The 25409-nt window shown below is 40.6% G+C and overlaps 1 protein-coding gene across 8 annotated transcripts in view; it reads right to left on the reverse strand.

Moving 5' to 3' along the window:
- The window catches only part of UBR4 (ubiquitin protein ligase E3 component n-recognin 4), a 140281-nt gene extending 119207 nt beyond the window's left edge, over positions 1 to 21074 (reverse strand). For 4 of the 8 annotated variants that reach the window (XM_049878096.1, XM_049878101.1, XM_049878097.1 and 1 more), the window contains exons 1-14: positions 20828 to 21074; positions 14116 to 14213; positions 12598 to 12701; positions 11698 to 11827; positions 11453 to 11592; positions 10297 to 10399; positions 10032 to 10173; positions 9759 to 9883; positions 6231 to 6355; positions 5546 to 5605; positions 5262 to 5452; positions 1088 to 1187; positions 825 to 962; positions 233 to 350 (exon numbers count right to left, since the gene is read on the reverse strand). In XM_049878096.1, coding sequence (XP_049734053.1) covers positions 233 to 350; positions 825 to 962; positions 1088 to 1187; positions 5262 to 5452; positions 5546 to 5605; positions 6231 to 6355; positions 9759 to 9883; positions 10032 to 10173; positions 10297 to 10399; positions 11453 to 11592; positions 11698 to 11827; positions 12598 to 12701; positions 14116 to 14213; positions 20828 to 21012 — 1759 coding nt within the window. In that variant the 5' untranslated portion in view covers positions 21013 to 21074. The remainder of the gene's footprint in view (positions 1 to 232; positions 351 to 824; positions 963 to 1087; positions 1188 to 5261; positions 5453 to 5545; positions 5606 to 6230; positions 6356 to 9758; positions 9884 to 10031; positions 10174 to 10296; positions 10400 to 11452; positions 11593 to 11697; positions 11828 to 12597; positions 12702 to 14115; positions 14214 to 20827) is intronic. The other 4 variants (XM_049878102.1, XM_049878098.1, XM_049878100.1 and 1 more) reach the window with 1 other exon arrangement.
- Between the last annotated feature and the right edge of the window lie 4335 nt (positions 21075 to 25409).

A 25409-nucleotide genomic window follows, 5' to 3' on the forward strand; every position in this document is an offset into this window, starting at 1 on the left:
AACAAACCCGTTGCCCTTGAGTCAATTCTGACGCCTAGCAACCCTATAAGACAGAGTAGGGTTTCCAAGGCTGTAATCTTCACAGAAGCAGATTGCCACATCTTTCTCCCACAAATATCCATGCAGTGAAAATGGAACGGTATAAACAGGAAACTGAAGGAACCCACTGGGAAACCTCCTGTTGGGAGTCTGTAGCTTATCTCTGTAGGAGAAAGGAAAGAAAGGTCTCTACCTTGGCTGCTGTCCTCCTCCGTGCTACTGAAATCATCCTCGTAATAAGTGTTGGAGTCAGTAGAGGCACTGGCGTCACTGCTCATAGAGCCCTTCCTCTGACGCTGCAGGACACACGCCTAGGAAAACAGTGAGGTTTCTGTCATTGATAATTACCCAAAAAGGGAGTCATCCCACTTATTCTCATTCATCCTATGGAATGTTTTCTCATCTTGCTCTTTTCTTACAATCAGAGAAGTATTCCTTGTAATATCTCCCCTCAGGACTTTGATCATTTTATCCTACAAAAGCACTCTCCACCACAGATCCCGGAAAGAACTGAAAAAACAGCATTTCCAAAATGTTCTCTACGTTTCTGCTTCAGTATGCCAGTTGTCACCAATCACCTAGTAGCCACATGTATCACCATGCTATCAATCAATAACTGACTAAAACATTTCGCTATGTTCAATCAGCTAAGAACTCCTCTCGTCTTCAAAAAACATTACCATAAATTTGAGTTTACAAGGGTCATGGTGTATGGTCATTTTCTTCTCTTTTGCAAAGTTTATATAATCACAAGTTTCTCCAAGTTATCAATGTCTGATTCCTACCTTTCTATAAGAAGTTGAGAGTAAGGTCAACAGCAGGTTTGTCAGCGGGACAGAGTCAATGAGCCGTTGAATCCTCTGTATGGAGGTACTCTGGGCCATAATACTCAGGACCGCAGGGGGACCATCTGTCTCCCAACCCTGAAGGTAACAATATCAAAAGAGAATTAATGATATGCCTGAACAAGAAATAACAGCCTGATTTGATGGCTATACTAGATTTCCCAGAAGTGCTGTGTGGGTTCCCGCAAGTATAACCTGCTCACCTTGTGTAGAGCTTCCACTTGCAGGTCTTGGAAGAGAGATGTTAACAGCTTGATTGCATGGTTTGCTAAGATTACCGAGAGCACCCCAAATCCCTGATGCCTACACAAAGAAAAAACACAAACCGTAAAACAATGAACGATGAATTGTGATGAACGACGGAGTGCGTCCTCTGAGACAGTAGATTTTGACCTGTTGGAGTCTAAGACCCCCCTGAGAATCTATGGAACTTTCTCCAGGAAAAAAAAAAAAAATTGCACTGACACAAAAAATCCGCATACAATTTCAGAAGTTCACAATTTCCCTGAAGCCCACCCATGGACTGCCTAAGGATCCACAGGCTTCAAGTTAAGAACTCGAACAGAAGAAACTCTTACAAATCCAGGGTTTTTTTTTTTTTTTAACTTAAAGTATTAATTCAAAACTATTGAGTCACATGAAGATGCTGATGTTTAAGTGTTGGCTAGAGTTTTAAAGGGTCATTCTTTTGAGAAGCAGCAAATGGGTTAAAAAGTTACCAGTTTCTATAATATCTGAGAACAAATCTAGGAAAATAAAAACAGAAAGTTTTACACTAAATCTGAGTAAAACTTTTTCTTTCTGTCCAAGATGCCCACTTGACAAAGGGTTAATAAACCTAATATAAAAAGAACTTGTGTAAATCAGTAAGAAAAGAGGACAAACACCACAGCGAAACTGGGGCAAAGGACGTAAGGCAGATTACCAAAAAGAAACACAAATGACCAATAAACATGCAAAAGGGAACGCAATCACCCTAGTAATCAAAGGAACGAAAGTAAGAATACTAGAGTAACATTTTTCTCTCCTCAGAGTAGCAAATAGGAAGACTAATAATATCCAGCATCAGTGAGGATGTGGGGAAATGGCATACTCACACACCGTTGGTGGAAATGCAAATTAGTATAACTTTTCTGAAGAGCAGTTTGGAAAAAAACATTTCAAATTTTTAAATATGGGTGCCCTTTGGCATAATAACTATACTTCTAGAAGTTTTGCCAAAGGGGATAATTAAACAAGTTCACAAAGATTTATGTTTAAAAAGGTTTATCAAAACATGGTCTATCAACGTTTGGAACAACCTAAGTAAGTGCTCATCACCTGGACAACTAGTTAAGTGTGCTGTATTTACACAGCGGGATACCACCAGCTATTAAAAAGCATACAAAATCTACACCAGGGACACTGCAAAAATGTGTACAACATTTAATATACAGTGATTTCATTTTTGTAAACATGTATTTTACATTACGTGTAGGACAGAGAAATGTCTGGAAGAATGTTTACCAATTTGAGTGGAAGAATTTGGATGATCATTTTTCTTTCTTATGCTCATCTGCATTGTTTGTTACTTACATAATATCATGTACTGTTTTTAAAACCTAAAGAAACAACAGCCATTCCTGAAATGTAACTGCTACTTCTAAGGATATACCTTACGGCATTCTCCCATTTCCCCTTCCAATGCCAGGGGTAAAGATAACCACTCACAAAGTCATAAATCCACAAATCACTGTTCCCTCTGAAATACGCACCCCTCCCTGCTTTGCCTACTATCTACCATCTCCAAAGTCTATTTCAGATTTCAACTCTTCCTCAGGGAAGCCTTTCTGGATTTCCCTGACTAGGTCTAGTTGCAATTTTACATATATATTTATACAAATGCCTACTTCATGTCTTTTGAGAATGTCAGCTTTTTGGCTCATCACAGCACTTCTGAACCAACACAGAGTCTGGCACAGAAAGGATACCTGGTAGATAATTTGCTGAATGAGGTCCAGAATTTGACCTCTTCCTTGAACTCCAGGCTCACAAGTCCAACTGCCTACTCAACATCTCACACAGATGTCTAACAGGCATCTTAAACTCAGCATGTCCAAAACCAAAGTCATTTCTTCTCCTTCCTATCACCAACCCACTCATAAACCAGTGTTCCCCATCTCAGTAAATTACACAAAGCAGTTGCTAAAGTCAAAAATATTTTGATGTCATCTTTGACTCCTCTTTCTCACACACAACATCTAACCCATTGCCAAATTATGGCAGCAGTACCTTCAAAGCACATCTCAATTTGACCTCTTCTCTCCACCTTTACCGCCATTACCCTATTCCAAGTCAAGTTTCTCTCTCATGTGGAGTAACTCACTACCTTTCCAAGAGTCCTCTCTTCTTCTTGTCTTACGCCCCTGAAGTCTGTGCTCCACACAGCAGCTAGATTCTCAGACACTAATAGATCAGATCATGTCACCACTCCCCTGGTTCAAAACCCTCTTAAAAAAAAAAAAAAACACCCCAATCCATTACCGTCGAGTCAATTCCAACTCATAGCAACCCTATAGGTCAGAGAACTGCCCAATATGGTTTCAAAGGAGTGGCTAGTGGATTCGAACTCCCAAACTTCTGGTTAGCAGCTGAACTCTTAGGCACTGTGCCACCAGGGTTCCAATCAAAACCTTCTAACAGTTATTAATTATACGTGGCCCTAGATGATCTGGCACCTACCTAGTTCTCTAACCCAATTTTTTACCTCTTCCACTTTGATAACCACTCTAGCCACACTGACCTCGCTGATCCTCAAAAATGCCAATCACACCTCCACCTCAAAACTTGCAACAATCCCACTCCAAATATTTGCAATGCTCACTCTGTCACTTCACGTATGTCCTACATCTTGTCTACAGAGCACTTTCCTGAACTTCTTAACTAAAATAGCATCCCCTGTCACTCTCTAGCCCTTTGCTCTGGTTTATTTTTCTTCACAACACTTATATGTAATAATTTATTATGTGCTTATTAGTATATTTACTATTTTTCCAGTTAGAAAGTAAACTCTACCAGGGCAAGAATGTTGCTTTCTTTGGTGCTATATCTTCAATGCCTAGAATAGAGCCTAGTACGTAGTAGAGACTGAATGAATAAATAAAATACAGAAATGCCTGGGCTTAGAAAATAAAGCCTTGAACAGCACAGAAGCCATATCTCTAACTTCTTTCCTAGTAAGCGGAACTGATTACCCAGACTTCGTCGAAGTGGTAGCAAACGTTTTAGAAGCAAGCTCTAAAACCTGAGAGTATCCTCACTGTCCAGGTTAAACATGCAAGTGAGCACTCAACTCCAAGTCAAACAAGCCCATTTTATAAAACAGAATCATTTTTTTCTGATTTGAACATCATAAAAATTCTAATATATACAACGTTACAAGATATTTTCACCACCTTGGAAGAGATAAGGAGACAAAATTGGAGAATGGCTGACTTATCCAAAGCACACAGCTACAATCATCGTGACCATTGTCATGAACTGTGTCCCCAAAAAATATCTGTCAAGTTGGCTAGGTCATGATTCTCTTGTAGGATTGTTTACCATTTTATCTTCTGAAGCGATTCCCCTGTATGTTGTAAATTCTATCAGTATGATGTAATAAGATGGATTAGCAACAATTATACTGATGAGATCTACAAAATTAGTAGTATCTTAAGCCGATCTCTTTTGAGATATAAAAGAGAGAATTGAGCACAGAGACAGAGGGACCTCATGCCACCAAAAAGCCAGTGCCGGGAGCAGAACACGTCCTCTGGACCTGAGGCTCCTGAGCTGAGATGCTCATAGACCACGAGAAGGCTAATGACAAGGACCTTTCTCCAGAGCTGACAGAGTAAGAAAGCCTTCCCCTGGAACTGGTGCCCTAAATTTGGGTTTCTAGCCTACTGGACTGTGACAGAATAAACTTCTCTTTGTTAAAGCCATCCACTTGCGGTATTTCTATTATAGCAGCACTAGATGACTAAGACAATCATCATCTTAGATTTTAAATTCCAACTAAGTATGTCGTTGCTGTTGTTAGGAGCTGCTGAGTTAATTTTAGATGCATGGTGACCCTGTGTGATAGAGTAGAGCTTCCGTATAGGGTTTTCTTGGCTGTAACCTTTACAGAAGCAGATCACCAGGTCTTTCTCTCGTGGAGCCACTGGGTGGGTTTGAACTACCAACCTTTCTGTTAGCAGCCAAGCTCTTAACCATTCTACCACCAGGGCTCCTGGAGACAAATTTTTCTGTTAATGTGGAGATGAGAAGTTATAGTAGCTCCCTATCCGTGTGAAATGTCAGGGGGAGAAAAAAGACAAAACAAACATGGGTAGCAATCAAGTAGACACATACCCTTTTCCAGGTCCCAGTTTAGGAGAGCCCACTCCCTCTTTTGTACGAGAAAGGATGTCTCTGACTCGGAGTGCAGCCAGCGGATCTTTCTCCTTCCCCTTATCAGCCAAGGCAGTAGGACTGAGGTTCAGTATGAGGAAAAGGCTGTTTAACAAACACCAGGCACCCAGCAGTTGAAAGTTCTGATAGTGCTGTTATAAAAGGTACAAAATAAAAATATGAACAGAGAGACATTCCCATCTTAGACACTACAAGACATGAGCGTAGCAGAAACTGCTTCCTACCTCGCCACCAGCCCGGCGGGAACTGCTGATTGCTTGTCCAATCATGTCATAGATTTCAAGCTGTTTGATGTCAAACATACACAAAAATCTGAGCAAGTTGACATATTTCACTATAAATGCTATATACTACCCAAATTAATTAAAGAATTCAGTCTGCTCAGGTCACTTTTCCATGATACAATCCCATCACACTTTCCTTGGATCTTCATATGGAGCTGACTCCCTTTTCATTCAGCTCAAACTTCACCTTCCCAGAGAGGTTTTCCCGCCACCCAATCTAAAGCAGCACGCCAGACCCACACCAAGTCACTTTCTTGCACATTTATTTTTTTTCCATGCGCTTATCACTACTAAAATTATGTTTATTGTATGTCTCCACTAAAAGAACTCTGACACATAGGAAGGCCTCAAAAATATTTGTTGAATGAATAAATAATCTTTCATAAGGTTCACTGCAACCACAAAGTTGTAGTGTTATCTGTAGAGCCCACACAGAGAGGTAAGCCTTCATTTAAACCAATCAACAAATAAACAACCTAAATGCCCACTCCTAGACCTGCAACCCAAGCGGAAGGAGTATGGAAATTACTCTAAGTCCTTTCCTCTATCAAAGCAGAAAGTAAAACTGACCATGTTCCCTTATTTGAAAAATTACAACTCCCATGTCCCCAGGTGTTTGGCTTACACATTTCTGGACAATAGTAGCTGCATCACTTTCATAGTCCTCTTCTTTGGAACTGGTGGACCCTGTCCGCACTTGCTGGGCACTACCCACATGAAGAATGGCCATGCAGGTTGCCACACTCACACCTGAAAAAAAGATGCAAGGATTCCAATTTTGGTCATGGAGGACCCCCACCAAAAGCAATTCCATGTTTTGATTACTGACTGTACACTCCATTTAGGCATTACCCAAATGAGTTGAAACACGTGCACATAAATGTTTAGAGCAGTTTTATTCATAATTGCCAAAAACTGGAAGCAACCAAGATGTCCTTCAATAAGTAAACAGATAAACTGTGGAACACCCATACAATGGAATATTGTTCAGCAATCAAAAGAAATAAGCTATCAAGCCACGAAAATACATGGAGGAACCTTAAGTCATACTGTTAACATTTCAACTATATGACATTCAGGATAAGAAAAACCATACAGATGGTAAAAAGATCATTGGTTGCCAGGGATTCAAGATGGGGGATGGGATGAATAGGTGGAGCACAGAGGAGTTTCAGGGTGGTGAAACTCTTCTGTACAATATTTAATGGTGGATACCTGACATTATGCAGCCCATAGAACTGTACAACATAAAGTGAACCCTAATGTGACTATGGATTTTTGTTAATAACAAGGTATCAATATTGGCTTGTCAATTGTAACAAACGTACCACATTAATGTAAGATGTCAATAATAGGGGAAACTGTCAGGGGGAGAGGGGATGTACAGGAGCTCTCTGTACTATTTGCTCAATTTTTCTGTAAATCTAAAACTGCTCTAAAAAATAAAACGTATTAATTTTTAAATAACAAAAAAAAAAAAAACACATTTAAAAACTTTTGGATTGTGGGGAAAAAGTCCTGTTAAGGATTAAATTGTGTTCCCCCAAAATATGTGCTGGAATCCTAACCCTTATACCTGTAGATGCAATTCCATTTGGGAATAGGGTTTTTTTTGTTAATGAGGTCATACCAGTATAAGGTGTGCCTTAAACTTACTCACTTTTGAGACATAAACAGATCAGGCACAGAAGAAAGTATAAATGAGGTAAAGACAGATGTCACCTGAGATTGGCAAGAAACTTCAAGAAGAACTCTAGAGAAGCTGAGACAAGGATTTTCCCCCAGGGCACACAGAGAGAACCTTCCCCTAGAGCCAGCATCCAGAATTTGGACTTCCAGCCTCCTGAACTGTGAGAAAATAAATGTTTCTGTTCTTTAAAACCACCTACTTGTGGTATTTTTGTTACAGCAGCACTAGCGAACTAAGACAAATCCCATACTTATTATCTCCCTAAAACATCAAAGCCAAATTGCTTTCTTTAAATCAAATCCCAAATGGTCAAATTTCAATAACAAACCAAATCTGAGATCTTTAATCCAACTATGAATTTTTAAGGGATCTTTATCCTAAATGAATTCAGTCACTTAAATTGACTAAGTGCATTGAGATCCATATGATATTCAAGAAAAATCCCTGAAAATCTAAATTAATAAACCCTAACTTAAAAGAGGAAACCCTGGTGGAGTGGTGGTTAAGTGCTACAGCTGCTAACCAAAAGGTCTGTAGTTCAAATCCACCAGGTGCTGCTCCTTGGAAACTCTATGGGACAGTTCTACTTTGTCCTACAGGGTCGCTATGAGTCAGAATCAACTCGACAGGAACGGGTTTTAAGTTAAAAGATGCAAAACTTAAATGCAAGTACCAGGAAACTAAAACACTAGAGGTTGGCTTAGAGGAAGCACATTTTTGTTTGTATCCATAGCTTTCTATTCTTACTGCTGCTGTTCTAGCTCAGACTGGCACACTACCACCTGAATGGTTTTCCTAAAATATAGCTCTGATCATATCACACTTCAAAATCTACAGTGGTCTCTACTCACTATAGAATATGGTCCAGACACCTTAGCCTGGAATTCTAAGTCTTCTGTGAATGGCCCCTACTCTTTCTTCCAGCCACGTAATACTCAGCAGGAGCCCTGGTGATGCAGCGGTTAAAAGTGCTCGACTACTAACTGAAAGGTCAGCGATTCAAAACCACCATGGTTCATGGGAGAAAGTTGTGGTAGCCTGCTTCTGTAAAGATTTACAGCCTTGGAAACCCTATGGGGTCGCTATGAGAATTGACTCGACAGCAGTGGGCTTGTTTTTTTTTGGGTGCAACACTCACTTATGCATAGACTTACATATATACACACACTTCTGCAGTATATGATCCCAAGCTCTAGAATACTTGTGGTCCTATTTTCTCATCTAAGCATACCCAAAGGGAAATCCTACCTGCCCTACAAAATACAACATAACTCCTTCGTGACTACTGCCTTCCTCAAGTGAAAATAAGCTCTGCCTCCTCAAAACTTCCACAGTGCTTTCTTCTGGCCTCTCATTCATTTCCTTTTACAAATAAAAGTTATTGATTACCTATCCTCTAAAAGACACTAAGGTCCTTAAGAGCAAAGATGTTTTTATATTACTATGTGTCCACAGATGTGCCAAATCAAGCTGTTCAGAAAATGTAGGGAGGTGACTCAATATCAGCAATTTCTTGGTACTCCCAAGGTCAGGTTTCCAAGACTGCCTTTCCAAACCCTTACTTATGGAACCAAGTAAACTTCTGAAATTGCTATCCCTCCCAAGACATACCAGGTCTAAGTTATGTCTTAGAATTTAAAACCAAAGATCACTGATTTAGGTTAAAAAAGTCACTGTGACAATAACTTGAGAGAGTAAATACCAGCTACCAAGCTGCATTTTCAAGGCAGCATGGCCAATGGGAAGAAAGACGATTTTATGGGACTTGTATTTTTTTTTTATATGAATAGGTGTACCTATTCCATAAAGCATTCCTCAAACCTGTTCCCACAGCAAAACTCAATCTCTCTTTTCTTTGTGTGCACATAGTATTCTCTACTTCTCTCACTGCCTTTATCATCTCTGTTGTATATCATATTATGTAGCCCTATCTTTCTCCACTGTTCAGTTATAGGCTTCCTTAGGGCAGGGACTACATGTTGTTCATCTCAATATCCCAACAGTACTTGGCATTTGGCCTTGCATACAGTAACCCTTAATATGTGTACACACTAGAAAATAAAAAACAAAAAACCAAACCCGTTGCCATTGATTTGATTTTGACTCATAGCAACCCTATAGGACAGAGCAGAACTGCCCCATAGAGTTTCTGAGGAGAACCTAGTAAATTTCAACTGCCAACCTTTGGTTAGCAGCCACAGCTCTTAACCACTACCACCAGGGTTTCCAACTAGAAAATCAAGTGTACACATAATACAATGCCAGTAATTGAACAACAGGACAATTTATAAAGATTCCTATTGAGGCCTCTTTCACTTGGACAAGATATTAGATGGTTCTTGGGGAAAGAGACCAAGTAAATGTGGAGACAGTAGAGTACCCAGAAGGATTCTCATGCCTTCCAGAGAGTATAACTGGGCTTGATTGAGAAAATGAGGCCGACCAGACACAATAAGCTCTCACCTGCATACAGACAACTTAGGCTGAGGACTGTCACATCTTGTAGACGAGAGGGATTGAGAGGCTCCAACACAGGTAGAGAAAGGGTATCCAATGCCATGGTCACATCAATTACCAGTGAATGAAAACTGGAACATAACAGGGAAGATTAACAAAACTGTCTCGTAAAATCACTCGCTTCTATAATCTGGTAGTTAAAGAAAGTCAGCATGCCATAAAAACTAACCAGCTATATCTCCTAGAATGTAAAGCTTATACACCCTGGGAGGACCTTACCCATTACGAACAGCAGTGGCATCTGCTACTGTTGCAGGCATGATGAAGAAAGAATTGGCCAACACTGCATCCTGAAACCGATTGATGTAGCGTAGGAAATATGGCAGGTTCAAACACACACGCAGTAGCTTCTCTGAGCCACCTGAATTAAAGAAAAGGCAAACAGGCCTCTGTCTGCTGCTTCATTCTTTTCCACATGGACGAAGAGCATAAAGAATTTTCATAAGCAGAGGAACCAGCTTTATGACAATAAATGGAATCTTACCAAGCTCTTGAAGACTAGCCACGTTCTGAGCTATGAACACATTCTTTGTTTTGATAGCAGAGGCTTGATCTGTGGTGGACTGCTCATCATTTTCTCCTTCCACCTGAAGAAAAGCATAAGGTAGGAAAGATCTGTCAAGACAGCTATCATCTGTTCATTGCCTGCTACCCTAGAGCTCAGAGCCAAACCAAGTGTCCAAAGTAGTAGCTCCATGTTACAGAGTGAACTGCATCCCTCAAAAACACATGCTAAATTCCTAACCCCTAGATCTGTGAGTGTAATCCCATTTGGGAATAGGGTTTTCTTTGTTACGTTAATAAGGCCATATGAGTGCAGGGTGTGTCCTAAACCTAATCACTTCTGAGTGATGTAAAGAGCAGCATAAACACAGAGTCCTACAAGCACAAATGAGAGAAGATAGATGCCAAGGAACTGAAGAAAGTGGGGCTACAGATGCTGAAAGAGTCAAAGATCTTTATCCAGAGTTGACAGAAAGCCTTTCCCTAGAGCTGGTGCCCTGAATTCAGACTTCTAGCTTCCTAAACCCTGAGGAAATAAATTTGTTGTTTAAAGCCACGCACTTGTAGTATTTGTTACAGCAGGACCACGAAACTAAAATGCTCCATAAATACTCTTCAGACTCCCTAGTCAATGCTGGGAAAATTCCCATTAATGCTGAAGAAAATACAGGTTATTTTCTAAGGGGAAGGGAATAATACATAGCTTAAAAAAAAAAAAAAAATACATACTACAGCAAGTATAGAGTGATCCCTTTAATGGAAAATTACACATGCTCTTTACAGTTACTTGCATTGAGAAATGTCTGGAAGAATGGCCATCGATATGTTAATAACTGTGGATAGAGTCAGGGTGAGTTTTACTTTCTTTGTTTTGTATTCAATTTTTTTTCTACCATAGGTATATATCTATCATTTTATGTATCACAAATATTGCTGTTGTTGTTAGGTGCCAACGAGTCAGTTCCAACTCATAGTGACCCTATGTATAACAGAACAAAACATTGCCTGGTCTTGTGCCAACCTCACAATAGTAGTTTGAGCCCATATGTTTATTACTTATTTTTTCTAGTGTTATTATCTTAACCAGTTCCACAGAGATGCACATGTGGGCCTTCATATTTGGCTCTGTAACTCACCAGAGTCTGTGGGCTGATGGGTGGTGATGCTACAGTTCTAGGGTTGAAAACTGAGGTCAGCTGATTCAAGAAATTCATCTGTACCTCCTTCTGCCTCAGCTCTGGGCTTACTGGGGAGGCTAGATCCTTCTGATCTTCCACTATAAAAACACAAAGGCAAAAAAGGGATGAAGAGAGTACCACTAGAGGGAAAAAGTTGACCATGGAAGTGGCCAAGCAACCACATCTGTCAAAGGAACACCAACCATCTGAAAGTGTCTTCACTGTTTGTGGCAGCTTGGCGGATTTCATCATTGCTGTGAATGTGATAATTTCAGTTCGGTCTAGTCTGCTGCAGCCAGTGCATAGACCCTTGATGAGAAGGATCAGGTGTTTCTGGGGGGAAAAAAAAACAAACTCAAATATGTCACTTACAAGATACTACTCTTTTGGGAATCCTAACCGGCACAGGGCCAAATTGAGATTCATATCAAGAACTGCAAACTGGGAAAAAACACTAAAGCTGAGAGTACAAGCTGATGGTCCTCAGACTGTATCTGGCTTACAGACTTTGGTTACTTTGTTTTATAATAGTATTTTTTAGAAATCTGAAGTAGCGACTAGCTCTTAAAAAATGCAAGGTTTCACATACAAATCCACCTTTCTTAGCTCTTTCAAGAATTCTTGAGCTATAGCAACCTGAGCATCCATTCCTGCATGGCAACAATCAGTGGGAACCAAACAGTGATTGACTGACCCCTTTAGACGGGGCATGCACCCTCTCAACTAGCACACTTCACTCATTTTATGTTACCAGCCTGGTCCCTGTAGGCATGTAAGTTTACAGTCCTTGAAAAAGTCTCTGCCGTCCTCTATCTCAGGGGTCAACAAACTACAGCCCCCACTGCATATATGGTAAATAAAGTTTTACTAAAACACAGCCATGCTCATTCATTTGTGTATGGTCTATGGCTACTTCCATACTACATAGGCAGAGCTGGGTAGTTGCAACAGAGATGTGTAAAACTCATAAATATTTACTTTCTGGCCCACCACAGAAAAAGTTAGCTGACCCCTGCCCTATGCCATCCCTTCTCCATCGATTCCCCTAGTCAGTTAAAATTTTATCTCAAAATAAGGGCCAGAAATGGGCCCATCACGCTCACCTGGGAAACAGCACAAGCTTCATCTGGATTCTCCAGGCGCAAAAGAGAAAACTCAATCAGGACTTTACAGGCTGCTGCCACCGACTGAAGTTGGTTCCGTGGAACTGAGAAAGTAATAAACTTTACTTAACTTCGGGTTGCTGTAACTGACTTCAGCAAAACAACTACTGGGCTCCATATGGCAAATACTCCCAATATCATTCTATGATAACAATCCAAGTTTATTCAGAACCAAGGTCCCAAGGTGCAAACAAAGGCATCTTAGCATTGATAGTCATCAATTAATTATAGATCTAATTATAGATCACTTACTTTAACATTTACTCAAAATTAAGATAATTATAATATCAAATACAACAGACTTACTATGTGCCAAGTACTTCAAATATATTAACTCATTTAATCCTTAAACCAACTCTATGAGGTAGCTACTATTATTCTTCCCTCTCCCCCTCCTTCTGTAACATATGAGGAAACTAAGGAACACAGAGGTTAAATGACTTGCCCAAAGTCATTAAAAAAAAAAACAAAAACCTGTTGCTGTCGAGTTGATTCTGAATCACAGCAACACTACAGGGCAGAGTAGAACTACCCCTTAGGCTTTCCAAGGAGCGGCTAGTGAATTCGAACTGCTGACCTTTTGGTTAGAAGCCAAATGCTTAACTACTACACTGCCAGGGCCTCCAAAGTCACCCAACTAGATTCAAATCCAGGAAGTCTGGCTCTAGAGCTCATGCTCTGAAGCACTAGACAACACTAGCTCTCCTTCCTCTAAGTTCTAAATGCCTTTTCATAAGAGGTTTCCTACACAGTCTCTTCAAGCTGGAAGTGATACTTCTGCCAGTACCTGCATCAATAATAAGCAGCACTGGACACTAAAAGATTATTCAATTCTATAGCTTCCATTCAGTTTACTTGCTTAGCACATTATTCAAGTAAGCAAATAATGAAAATTCTTCAGGACTATTTGTTAAATTAAGAGTTAAACTGAAAATGTTAAAAATTTAAAAATAGTATAAAATAAGGGTTTGGTCTCTTTTGGGGGTAGAAAAGTTAAGAAAATGGGGAACTGAAGTTGAAATCCCTTCATATTCCAGAGAACACAAAAGCCGAATTTACTTTTTCACCAAAACCAAATAAGAACTAGAACCTTCATTAGTGGCTGCTAACCCAGAGGTCAGTATCCATCCCCACTGCCTGTATTTACACACAAGTAAATTACATGTGTGAAATCTACAATAAAATGTTTTTGATTAGGAAGGTAAGGGAGGTTGGCTTAATGAGTTACTAAGTAGGTGTCCAAGCCCAGTAGTCTTTAAATCCCACTTGGGTGGCCTAGGCCAGAGTAACTTTTGGAGCCCCATCAAAGCTGACAGTTGTCTCTGCTCTTGGGTGACTAGCTTAGGAGTGCTAAAACACAGACTTCATTAACAACTTATTCAGACACCCTAACAAGAGGATAAACAATCCCCCTATTCATAAGCCCTCGGAAGGGAGGGACAAGAGTGGAATACTTACTGAGGCTGCAAACTGTTGTAATATAATGTGTGGAAAGTGCAACAAAAGATGAGTAGAATGGCTCATACTGCTTCTCGTGGTGCAAGATTTCTGATTCACTGCAAACAAAATAATTCGGCCAACATTCATTGAGTGTTTTCTATGTGTTGAATACCCACTTTACAGGTATTATCTTATTTAATCCTTGTAACAACCCTACTTGGTAGGTATTACTATTATTTCTAGATTCGAGATTGGGAAAGTGAAAGTTAGAGAATTAAAATTAAGTATCTTGTTCAAGGTATCAGGTTTAGTAAACGGCAGAGGCTAGTAAACAGGAAGCATTTAGAAACTCATTTTGATTTTTAAAAATGTAACTAAAAACATAACAGGATACCATTTCATCCTATATTATTGATTGGCAAAGACCAAAAGCTAACCATCCCTTGTGATGGCCCAAAAGGAGTAGCCAGAGCACTCATAAAATACTGTTAGTGAGACTATAGATTAACCCATTCTGAAGACCAAACAAGGCTAGTCCGTAATGCAGTAACTTCAAATGAATCAACAAGACAAGGTTCTTAGGAAATCACCTTATTGTTGTTATTAGTCACCATCCAGTCGATTCCAAGTAGCTGCGACCCAACATGAGCAGAATAGAACTGCTCCACAGGGTTTTCAAGGCTGTGACCTTTTGGAAGCAGATTGCCAGGCCTTACTTCCAAGATGCCTCTGGGTGGGTCTGAACAGGAAACCTTCCGACAAAATCATCTAACCTGTGCTAAAATCCAAAATTCACTAGGTTCCTCTCATGTAGGATACAGCTAGATTACAATCTATTCAGTGATTTTAACCACATCTCCTATCTTTACTCTCTTCTGTGAAAATCTTCAGCCCAACTAAACTAAAAACCCGTTGCTGTCAAGTCGATTCCAACTCATAGTGACCCTATAGGACACAGCAGAAACGCCCCATAGGGTTTCCGAGCAGCAGCTGATGGATTCAAACTGCCAACCTTTTAGTTAGCAGCCGAGCCCTTAACATTGCACCAAATCTTCAGCCCAACTAGGCCTAGAGTCTGGATATGATTACATTGTTCTCTCTATCAGATCAGATACTAATCCTGAATCCATGAAACATGAAGGCAAAGCAAAGAAACAAAATGTATCTTATTAAATGGATAGAGCAGAGAGATGGCTAAATAGTTTCCTTAGTGAGTTAATTTTCCAACAAGGAGTAACAGCCTAGAGATGGAAATGTAAACAGAGTCAGGACTGCATTCATTGCAGGCAAGACTATCACTTACCAAATCAACACAGGAGCCAAAGACAAGTCAAACTTCCAAAGGTGCCAATGTGAATGATAAATCACCTCCAACAAAACTTAAGAGCTTGGCATTGCAAGAATTTTGCTATTTGGAGATTTATCAAGGATAAATGGGTAGTTATCAAAGATTAGTCCCTTATCTTGGAATCTTTTTCACCAAGCAAAAAAAAATATTATGGAGCATCTATGATGTACAAAGATCTTCCCGCTCACCAAAGATCATTTGTCTGTCTGTCAGGATAGTTAAAAAGGAGAAAACAAAAACCTTTAAACATCAAGAAGCACTCAAAGTTTCTGGTGACCATCACATGTGTAAGGGTCATATTCACCAAAAAACTCCGCACCAAATTACCTTGCTTCTACCTCATATACTTTAGCTGTTCCTTCTCTTCCATCATTATACTTTCTTATTCATTGTTCTAAGGTTTTTGCCACTCTGCAATTTGATATATTTTACTGAGTTAATTTTCCTGCTTCATTTCAAAGGGCCAGAGCTGGTTACCCCCACTTTTTTCAGTTAAATAGGTTTACCAAAACTAAGAGCAAAATTCCTCACCCCAAAGAGAAACTTATCCTGATGCTTTCATTCCCATTCTGACAATGAAATAGATCCAAAATATAGGAATAAACTCATTTAACTGCCTGATTCAACACTGTGATTTAATGAACCTTATTTCTTGTCCTAGAAATATACAACTGCCTTATTGCAATAAAAGAAAAGAAAAACGTACATTGAGCAAAGATGGACAGTGGCACAGAAAAAAATGTTGCCATCTTGAGCTACACTTATGATTTGGTTAGGGTAGCTAAGGACCAATCAGTGAGAAATGAGTTTTAAAAGGCTTGAATGAGAAAGTGGAGAAATAATGGACATGTGGCCAGAAGGACAATGTCCTATCTCCTGATTTTAAAGAAACAAGTGTGTGTGAGTCACCTAGGAAAAATGTGTTGCCACACATCCCTACCCCACCCTCATTACCCAAGAATCTGACAGCCACCAAAGGATACAAAGAAATGGAAAAATGGAACAAACGGCAGGAAGCTAGTAGGAAGAAAAGGCATGAAGAAATTATAACCAAACAAAACACAGAAGAAGAAAAATAAGGAGACTTAAAGATAAAAACATGTTTCTTCTACGGTTGGTCAAGCTGTCTTCCCAAAAAACCTGAATCTTCCAACAAACTTTGCAATAACACCACTGAGCCTGAAACACTGCTGAGAGACAAGGAATCTGAAGCTTTTATATTCCATACTAAATAAATGCACTGCAAAGTACAATAGAAAACAGCAGCCAGGTATCAGAAACACAATTTAACACTTAAGTAAAAAAGAACTGGTCAGGGTCTGGAAACATTGAGCTTTTTTAGGAAGAGGTGCAGATTTGAGGAAGAGAGCAAAATAAAAGGCTAAGGATTCACCTCCCTTCTTCCTCAGATAACATACGATTCATATTTTGTTTGCAAACTGGAAACTCCACAAGCTCCTTTCTGCTCATCAAATTTATAAACTCCCAAGTATAGAATCCATTATGTTTATTTCTTTCATACTTACAATCATGTTTATTCATTTAAAAAAAAATTACTGTATGTCTGCTGTGTGTCACAGAGTGGTTATCTAACACATGTTAACCAAAGAGCTGAAAGCTTTCTTTGAGATATGTCCCTCACACTCTTGACAAACCTGTGATGCATATGATACGAAGACATGGAAACACTAACTAGTCACAGCACTGTTGTTGTTGTGTGCCATCGAGTCAATTCTGACTCAGAGCGACCCTACAAGACAGAGGAGAGCTGCCCCACAGGGTTTCCAAGGAGCAGCTGGTAAATTCCAACTTTGGTTAGCAGCCTGAGCTCTTAACCACTTCACCACCTGGGCTTCAAACTAATCTCACAATTAAACTCTATCTTTTTGTGGTGGGCTCTTTGTACGAACTATAGCATATAAGCTTAAAAGATGACGGCAATAGCGCTTCCTTTTTAAGATTTTTAGGAAATGACTATGCATTATTTAATGGGGATGTTGTGACAGCCTTTCCAAGTAGGTCTCTTATTCTGTCAAATAGCTGAGAGGCAGAGACTCTCAAAGAGGCTTATCACTAAGGAGGCCAGGGCAGCCCAGGAAGAACTGGCTCAGAAAAAAGGGGCATTTTTTTTTTTTTAATCTACAAAGAGTCAATCAAATAGTTGTTCAGTGACAACCACGGTCACCAGCATATCTTGCACAGAGTTAAAAAAGGAATTCTTTACTTGACACTACCTAAAAATAGAAGGCAACATTCAGCAATTATACTAATTAATACCATACATGGCATGTGCCTGGCTGAACTGGTTCTGTCGCCACTTCTGGTCTGGAAAAGTAATGGTGTTTACAAGATCTTCAGTCTTTACTACTAAAACATGCTTGCTACACACTGAAAACCCACTGCCGTCAAATCGATTCCAACTCACAGCGACTCTCTAGGACAGAGTAGAACTGCCCGATGGGGTTCCCAAGGAGCAGCTGATGGATTCGAGCTGCTGACCTTTCTGTTAGCAGCCGAGCTCTTAACCACTGCACCACCAGGGCTTCTAGCTACAGCCAGTGGAAATGAAAATGACTTCTAAGTAAACTCAGAATGCTTTTCCTTTTAAAACATCTAATGACACTTTTGAGAGTATGTGTATCAATTTATCCATTACCAATTTATCGCAAATAATTTGGTTACAAAGTCAAATTTAAAAAACAGGGTCTGGACCAAGGAATTTTTCATCTACCTTTTCTTCAAACCTAAAGGTCAATTCCATCCATAAAAGCATGAAAATGCGTATCACGACACTAAGAAGTCTCTTAGAGCATATGTCATCATCGCCCGAAGCCGAGAGAGGCTAATTCAATGCATCCAGGCTGCCAGACAGGAGGTAAATGCTGGCATAATCAAGCCCAAGAAACACAGAGCAGTAGATTGCTACAGAAAAAAACAGAAGGTCCCTAGAGATAAGGAAAAAGACATGGCAGATACAACAACAGAAAAAAACACAGGAACTGCAGAAGACGGGAATGGTAACCACAAAAGTGACAAAGCCTGAATACCTAAACTTTTGCTTAGCTACAAAACAAAGCCCGCCTTAGCATCTGTTAGCTTGGATCTAGTGCTATACTATGTGGTCATAACTCGCTATTCAAGAAATACTTCCACAGTTCTGAAAGCCTTATTTTTTTTTGAAAGGCAAATGAATAAAACATTTGAGGAAAAAAATATTGATAGCAGGGTACTAATTGTTGTGCTCCAATCCAGGGATTGGCAAACTATAGCCTACAGGACAAACCCAGCTAGTCACCTATTTTGTATTGCCCATACTTGAAAATGGTTTTATATTCGAATGGCTGAAAAATAATCAAAAGAATATTTCATGACATGTAAATATTATATGAAACTCAAATTTCAGTGTCCATAAATAACATTTTGGAACACAGCCACGCCCATCCACTTATGTATTGTGTGTCGTTCTTTTGTTCTACAATGACAAAGCGAAAGAGACGGCATGTCCCACAAATATTTACTATCTGGCCCTTTACAGAAAAGGTTTGCGACTCTTGCTCTATATCAGACTAAATACTTGACATTTCAGTTGTTTTAGCTGTAAAGAATTTTTTAATTTCTTATGAAATTTTTTTCTTCCTAAGGTCATACTCCTCTTATAGAGCCTAAAGAAGACACACGAACAGGCTTTCAAATTCAAGAGAGCCACACACACATACAAAAAAGAGATTTCAAGGATCTTGCCTTCCAATAAAAGCTTGTGTTACTAAACACCCATCACATTGGATTTCTTTTCTAAACCATGAAGACAGGTCTTACTAGTGTCTATGGGCACAGACAATTCTTGGTTATCTCAATTAATACAGGATGCAGGAGGGGCCACCATCGCTTATCCTGCAAAATTCAAACCTAGTTTGGTGTACTCAGTTTTGGCTCTTTCCACAGGTTGCTTAGTTGTTGTAGTTTAAAAGGCATGGGCCCAGAATACAAAATGTATAGGAGGATGTCATCAAATGACTTTATAATCGATTCAGCTCATGTCCATAAAAGCAAATGTTATAAAAAGAGTAAAATATTGTTGTTTTAAGTAACATAATCAGTGTAATTCAGAAAAAAAAAAAAAACACTAATCCAAAGGTTTTAAAAAGTTAAAATAAAAAAAAAAAAAGAGGCTACATAATTTGAGGGTAATATCTTGGACACTTGTTTACATCTTAAGAATATTCCTGGCTTAATGATTATATAAAATCCATCTAAAAATTAACTGTAAAGACACCAAACCCAACCATTATTTTATTATTTAAAAAAAAAATTCTGCATCCGAAGCATAAAAAAACCTAACGAAGTACTAATAAACAATTTGTTTATTATTACAGGCCTCCCTTAAGTAGCAAATAGTAATGTCTATACTTCAGGATAACATTTAGGTATACTCGCGTTGACATGAAGCTGAAATGACCCAGTGGGTAAATGCAGGGAGTTGTTTAAGAAGGCTTTGGCTAAAAAAACGAAAGTGCCACCGGTTTTGAAAGCACAAGTACACCACTAAATTAACGACAGGCTGCTACGACCAGAGTCTGCCGGGAACAGGCAGGTACCCTGAGATCACCACCTTTCTCTGAACCCAACTCTCACAACCTAAGAATCTCTGTACAAAAAGAAAAATCCACGTAACAGCAAAACAACAGTTACGTTTGTAAAAGATTCTGAAGATTTTATTGACGGAGAGAGAAAAGCAGAGAGAAAAAAAAGACCGATCCATCTTTGGGAAAATAATGACCTCTCACACTGACACATGGAAACGTTTTTAATCAAAGAACGCTACAGTAGAAATGTACAGTAAGTGCAACGTGAAAACAAAGTCATCATTGGTTAACTTAGTGGCTTGAGCCACAGAAACAGCACGTGCCCCCGGTGATTATAACTAACCACGGAGAGACCGTTATTAAATTATGTGGCAGCTGTCCAATTTAAAACCCCAGGCTCTGCTGCGGCCCGGGCTCAGCCTAGGGGGGAGGTCAGCGCGAGCAATGAAATGCAAACTCATCAACGTCTTGACCTTAAGACGGGGGCAGCCCCGGGGACGTTCCCATTAGAGCGCGAAGCATCTCACTCACTCCCAGATGTGTCTGGCCACGCCCTTCCTAGAGAGCGTCCTCAAAACTTTTGCTCGGGAAGGGAAACTGAGGCACGGATGATTACATGGACTGGTGGAAGGGGCCCAAGATAAGCATTGGTCTCCCAGGGCCGGGGACTCCTGTAGTCGTGGCTGGGGTGACCGGGTCCCCAGCGGGAGAAGGCGGCCCGAGAAGCGGGTCCACACGATCTGGCAGCACCTCCCCTCCCCCTCCCCGTGCCCGCCCCGCCGGGGCCGCCGCCCGGTACCTCTCGATGACTGAGGCCACCAGCTGCGGCAACTCCTTCATCTCGAAGGCAGAGTAGGACGCGGACAGTAGGGGCCGCACCGCCACCTCCCAGCCCGGTGTCGAGTCCGCCCCCTCTGCCGGGGCCCCGAGCGTCGGCGCCCCTGCCGCCGCCGCAGTCGCCTCTTCGCCGCCACTCGTCGCCATCTTTCGTCGTACTACTGCAGCTCCCTCCGGGGGCTTGCCACCGGCTCAGCACCGCCTCCCGGGAGGGGGCGGAAGTGACGCAATGGGTCGCGTCAGAAGGCGCGACGCAGTCGCCGACCAAAAAGGGTAGCGGGGGGACCGCCTCTCTCTTCTCACAGGGTAGCCGGGCGGCGAAAGGCGCTGCGCATGCGCACACTGTAGTGGCTCTTCGAGGGAGCGTGGAAGAGCGTTAACCTCCGCGCCTGCGCCCTGCGAGTTGTTCGTGAAGTTGGGAGCCTTGAGTCAGGTGTTTGGAACGCACGGGAAAGGTGAGTCTGGGGCCTGCTTTCAGTTGGCAAGTCCAGGGCGTGAAAGCAGACTGTTGTTGCTGTTGTAAGGTGCCGGAGTGTCGCTTATACGACTCATAGCGACCCCATGTATAACAGAACTGTCCTGTCCTGTGCCATCCTCACAATCTTTGCCACGTTTGAGCCCATTGTTGCAGCAACTGTGTCAATCCATCTTGTTGAGTGTCTTCCTCTTTTTGGATCACCCTCTACTTTACCAAGCATGAGGTCCTTCTCCAGAGACTGGTCCCTCCTGATACATGTCCAAAGTACATGAGATGAAGTCTTGCCATCCTTACTTCTAAGGAGCATTCTGGCTGTACTTCTTCCAAGACAGGCTAGTTCGTTCTTCCAGCAGTCCATGGTATATTCACTATTCTTCACCAACCCGGTAATTCAAAGGCGTCAGTTCTTCAGTCTTTTTTATTCATTATCCACTTTCACATGCACATGAGGCGATTAAAAATATCATGGCTTGGGTCAGGCACACTTTAGTCCTCAAAGTGACATCTTTGCTTTTTAACACTTTTAAGAGGTCTTTTGCAGCAGATTTGCCCAATGCAATGTGTCGTTTGATTTCTTGACTCCTGCTTCCATGAGTGTTGATAGTGGATCCAAGTAAAATGAAATCCTTAACAACTTCAATCTTTTCTCCGTTTATCGTAATGTTGCTTATTGGTGCAGTTGTAAGGATTTTTGTTTTCTTTATGTTGAGGTGCAAACCTTACTGAAGAATGTGGTCTTTGATCTTCATCAGTAAGTGCTTCAAGTCCTCTTCATTTTCAGCAAGCAAGGTTCTGTCATCTGCATATCACAGGTTGTTAATGAGTCTTCCTCCAGTCCTGATGCCTTTCATCATATAGTCCAGTTTTTTGAAATATTTTCTCAGCATACAGATTGAATAAGTATGATGAAAGGATACAACCCTGACACACACCTTTCCTGACTTCAAACCACGCAATATCCACTTGTTCTGTTCAAATGACTGGTCTTCCTTGTAGGTGTTTAGATATTGTCACTGACAGTGTCATACTTCAGGATAGATCTTGAAATATTCTTTTAGATGATGAATGGGATGCCATTCCTCTTCAATTTGTCATTCCCGCATGATAGACCATATGATTGTCTGATTCAAAATGACCAATACCAGCCCATTTCAACTCACTAATGCCTAGAATATCCATCTTTACGTGTTCCATTTTTGACAACCTCCAATTTTCATAGATTCATACTTCATACATTCCACATTCCAGTTATTAATAGGTGTTTGCAGCTATTTCTTCTCATTTTGAGTTGTGCCACATTGGTAAATGAAGACCCCGAAAGCTTGACTCCATCTATGTCTTTAAGGTTGACTCTTCTTTGAAGAGGCAGCTCTTTCCCAGTCATATTTTGAGTGTCTTCCAACCTGAAGGGCTCATCTTCTGGCACTGTACCAGATAATGTTCCACGGCTATTCATAAGGTTTTCACTGGCCAATTTTTTTTAGAAGTAGACCTCCAGGTCCTTCTTCCTAAGTCTGTCTTAGTCTGGAAACTCCACTGAAATCTGTCCACCATGGGTGACCCTGCTGGTATTTGAAATACTGGTGGCATAACTTCCAGCATCACAGCAACACAGAAGCGACCACAGTATGACAAACTCACAGATGAGTGGTGGTTGTACACGTTAATGGTCGTAAATTGTACCTCAAACAATCTAAAAACAACCAAACAAAAAAAAAACCAAGCCTGTTGCTATCAAGTGGATTCCAACTCATAGCAACCCTATAGGACAAAGTAGAACTACCCCATAAGGTTTCCAAGCAGCGGCTGGTGGATTCGAACTGCTGGTGTTTTGGTTAGCAGCCAAACTTAACCACTGCTGCACCTGGGATGGATAAACTTCACAGCAAAGAGCCTCAAAAGCAAGAGATGTTGCCATTTCTATTTTAGAAAAAATACATCTGATACAGAGTTGCTTGAAAACAAATCCTAATGGATACACTGCATTTTTAGAAACAAGTAGCTGAATAAACTATTAGTGTTAGCTCCCAGGGGCCAACAGAGGGCAGTTTGTTCTAGAGTTTTTACAAAGTTACAAGGAGAAGGCATCAGCCCATAGTCTGTGGAAACTCCTAAGGAAATACCCATTCCTGCACAGGGAGAGCAGCTCTTTTTTGGTAGTTCACAGTGAACAGAGATTTTTCAAACTATTAAGGATATAAGAAATTAGATTAAAGGCCTAATTCAGTTTGGTAATATGGTACAGTTACTTGTAATCAGTAAGTATTGATTATTTTTTCCGTAATACTTCATTTTATATAACATGAATTCAAAACGAAGAAAACACACCTTGTAGCTTCTTTTAAGAGAGAAAGAAATTGTGGCAATTATGTAGGGACTAGAATAGAATGTCTGTTTACAGAATAGCAGGAAGCAAGGGTTATATGGAAGGAAAGAGCAAGATTGAAAATCAGCATAGTATACAGTAAGATGAACATCTAGATGTGCAGCAGAGTTCATTAATAGCCACTACGAATTCATAAATGCTTGACTGACAGACTTATACAAAATGAAGTTTTGATATGCAGACTCAGCTGAAGCCAAATGCTTACATAGATCAAAAATATATCAGGGAACCCACACAGATTCTATTGAATGGTGGCATCTGAGTCAGTAGCTACAAATGCTAATCTGTCCTCAATTTTTTGACAGGACAAGTTCAGTTTTCAGGTCCTGCAGTCGAGACTGCTGGCCCTGGAATTTGAGAGAGAATATTGAGGCAGGTGCCAAAGCCATGTTACAGCCAAAATGGAGAAGGGTCTTTCATCCAGTAATTCCAGGGCTTGTCTTTCTATTCTTAGTTATAGATGGCTTATATGACACTCTAATTACAGCAGGTGTTGTTGCAAAGAGGTCAAGCCTCATCATGCCAGACTGTAGGGAATCAAGTGACCCAGGCCACCTCAACTTTACATCCTTCGAACCAAAAGAGCCATCCACTCACTGCAAGTGAAGCTGCTTCAGTTCACTGATGTGTCTCTGCTGTGTTCTTTGGCATAGCCGTCAGGTCGTCAGAGAAGGTATCAGCCAACACTGAGCAAGTTCGGAAGAGATTTTATGCGTCTCTGGCGTCAATCTAAAGAAATGATCTGATTGCCTCTACCGATTCCTTGATGGGGTACAACTAGATAAATTCTCAGCCTTGGGAAGGGAAGCTGTTGTATGCAGCTGTCCCAGTAAACTTCGATTTCCCTGACAAGGAACCAGGGCTCCTTGTAGTATATGTAAAGTCTCGGAAATGCAGAGTTGAATAACTATACTGTATCCTTAGCACTGTTTATGGGGATGAGGGAAGGGCTCCCCTTAGTCAGTCAAAGTGCATATTCTGGTTTCCTTTCCAGATATATGCATAGAGTAAAAGCCATGCATGGGATATCACATCCCTTGCTCTAACTCTGTAATAACCCAACAAATTTATAATAGCATTTTGACATATACAGGCTTTTTTATAGGAGAGAATTATGTTCCAACTAGCAGACGTAAGTATTCTAGTCATCTTTGCACTTACAGTCTTTGTTGCTATCAATAAATTGGCATTCTGGTTTATTGGTCTTCGAGTCTAGCTCTGAAGGAGCCCTGGTGGCACAGTGGTTAAGCACTTGGCTGCTCACCTAAAGGTTGGTAGTTCGACAGTGGCTCTGCGGGAGAAAGATGTGGCAGTCAGCTTCTGTAAAGATTTACAGCCTTGGAAACCCTACAGGGCAGTTCTACTCTCTCCTATAGGGTTGCTGTGAATCGAAATCAGCTTGACAGCCATGAGTTTGAGGTTTTGTTTGTTTGTTTTTTGGTCTTCTAGACTAGCTCTTATTTTATCACAGCACATGGGATATGTATATGTGGTAGGATAATTGTCAAAGCTGTGATGTGAACCATAAAGAAATATAATGAAGGCTGTGTGAGTCTATATTTTTAGTTTGCATTTTTGGCTTGCATTAATTCAGATTGCATGTTAGGGGACAGTAGCAGAGAGTATGCTGCAACATATATGTAGACTCCTTCCTGAATGGCCTCAATCTCTACCTGTACT

This window comes from Elephas maximus, chromosome 3 (genome assembly GCF_024166365.1).
Source record: "Elephas maximus indicus isolate mEleMax1 chromosome 3, mEleMax1 primary haplotype, whole genome shotgun sequence".
Taxonomy (NCBI): domain Eukaryota; kingdom Metazoa; phylum Chordata; class Mammalia; order Proboscidea; family Elephantidae; genus Elephas; species Elephas maximus.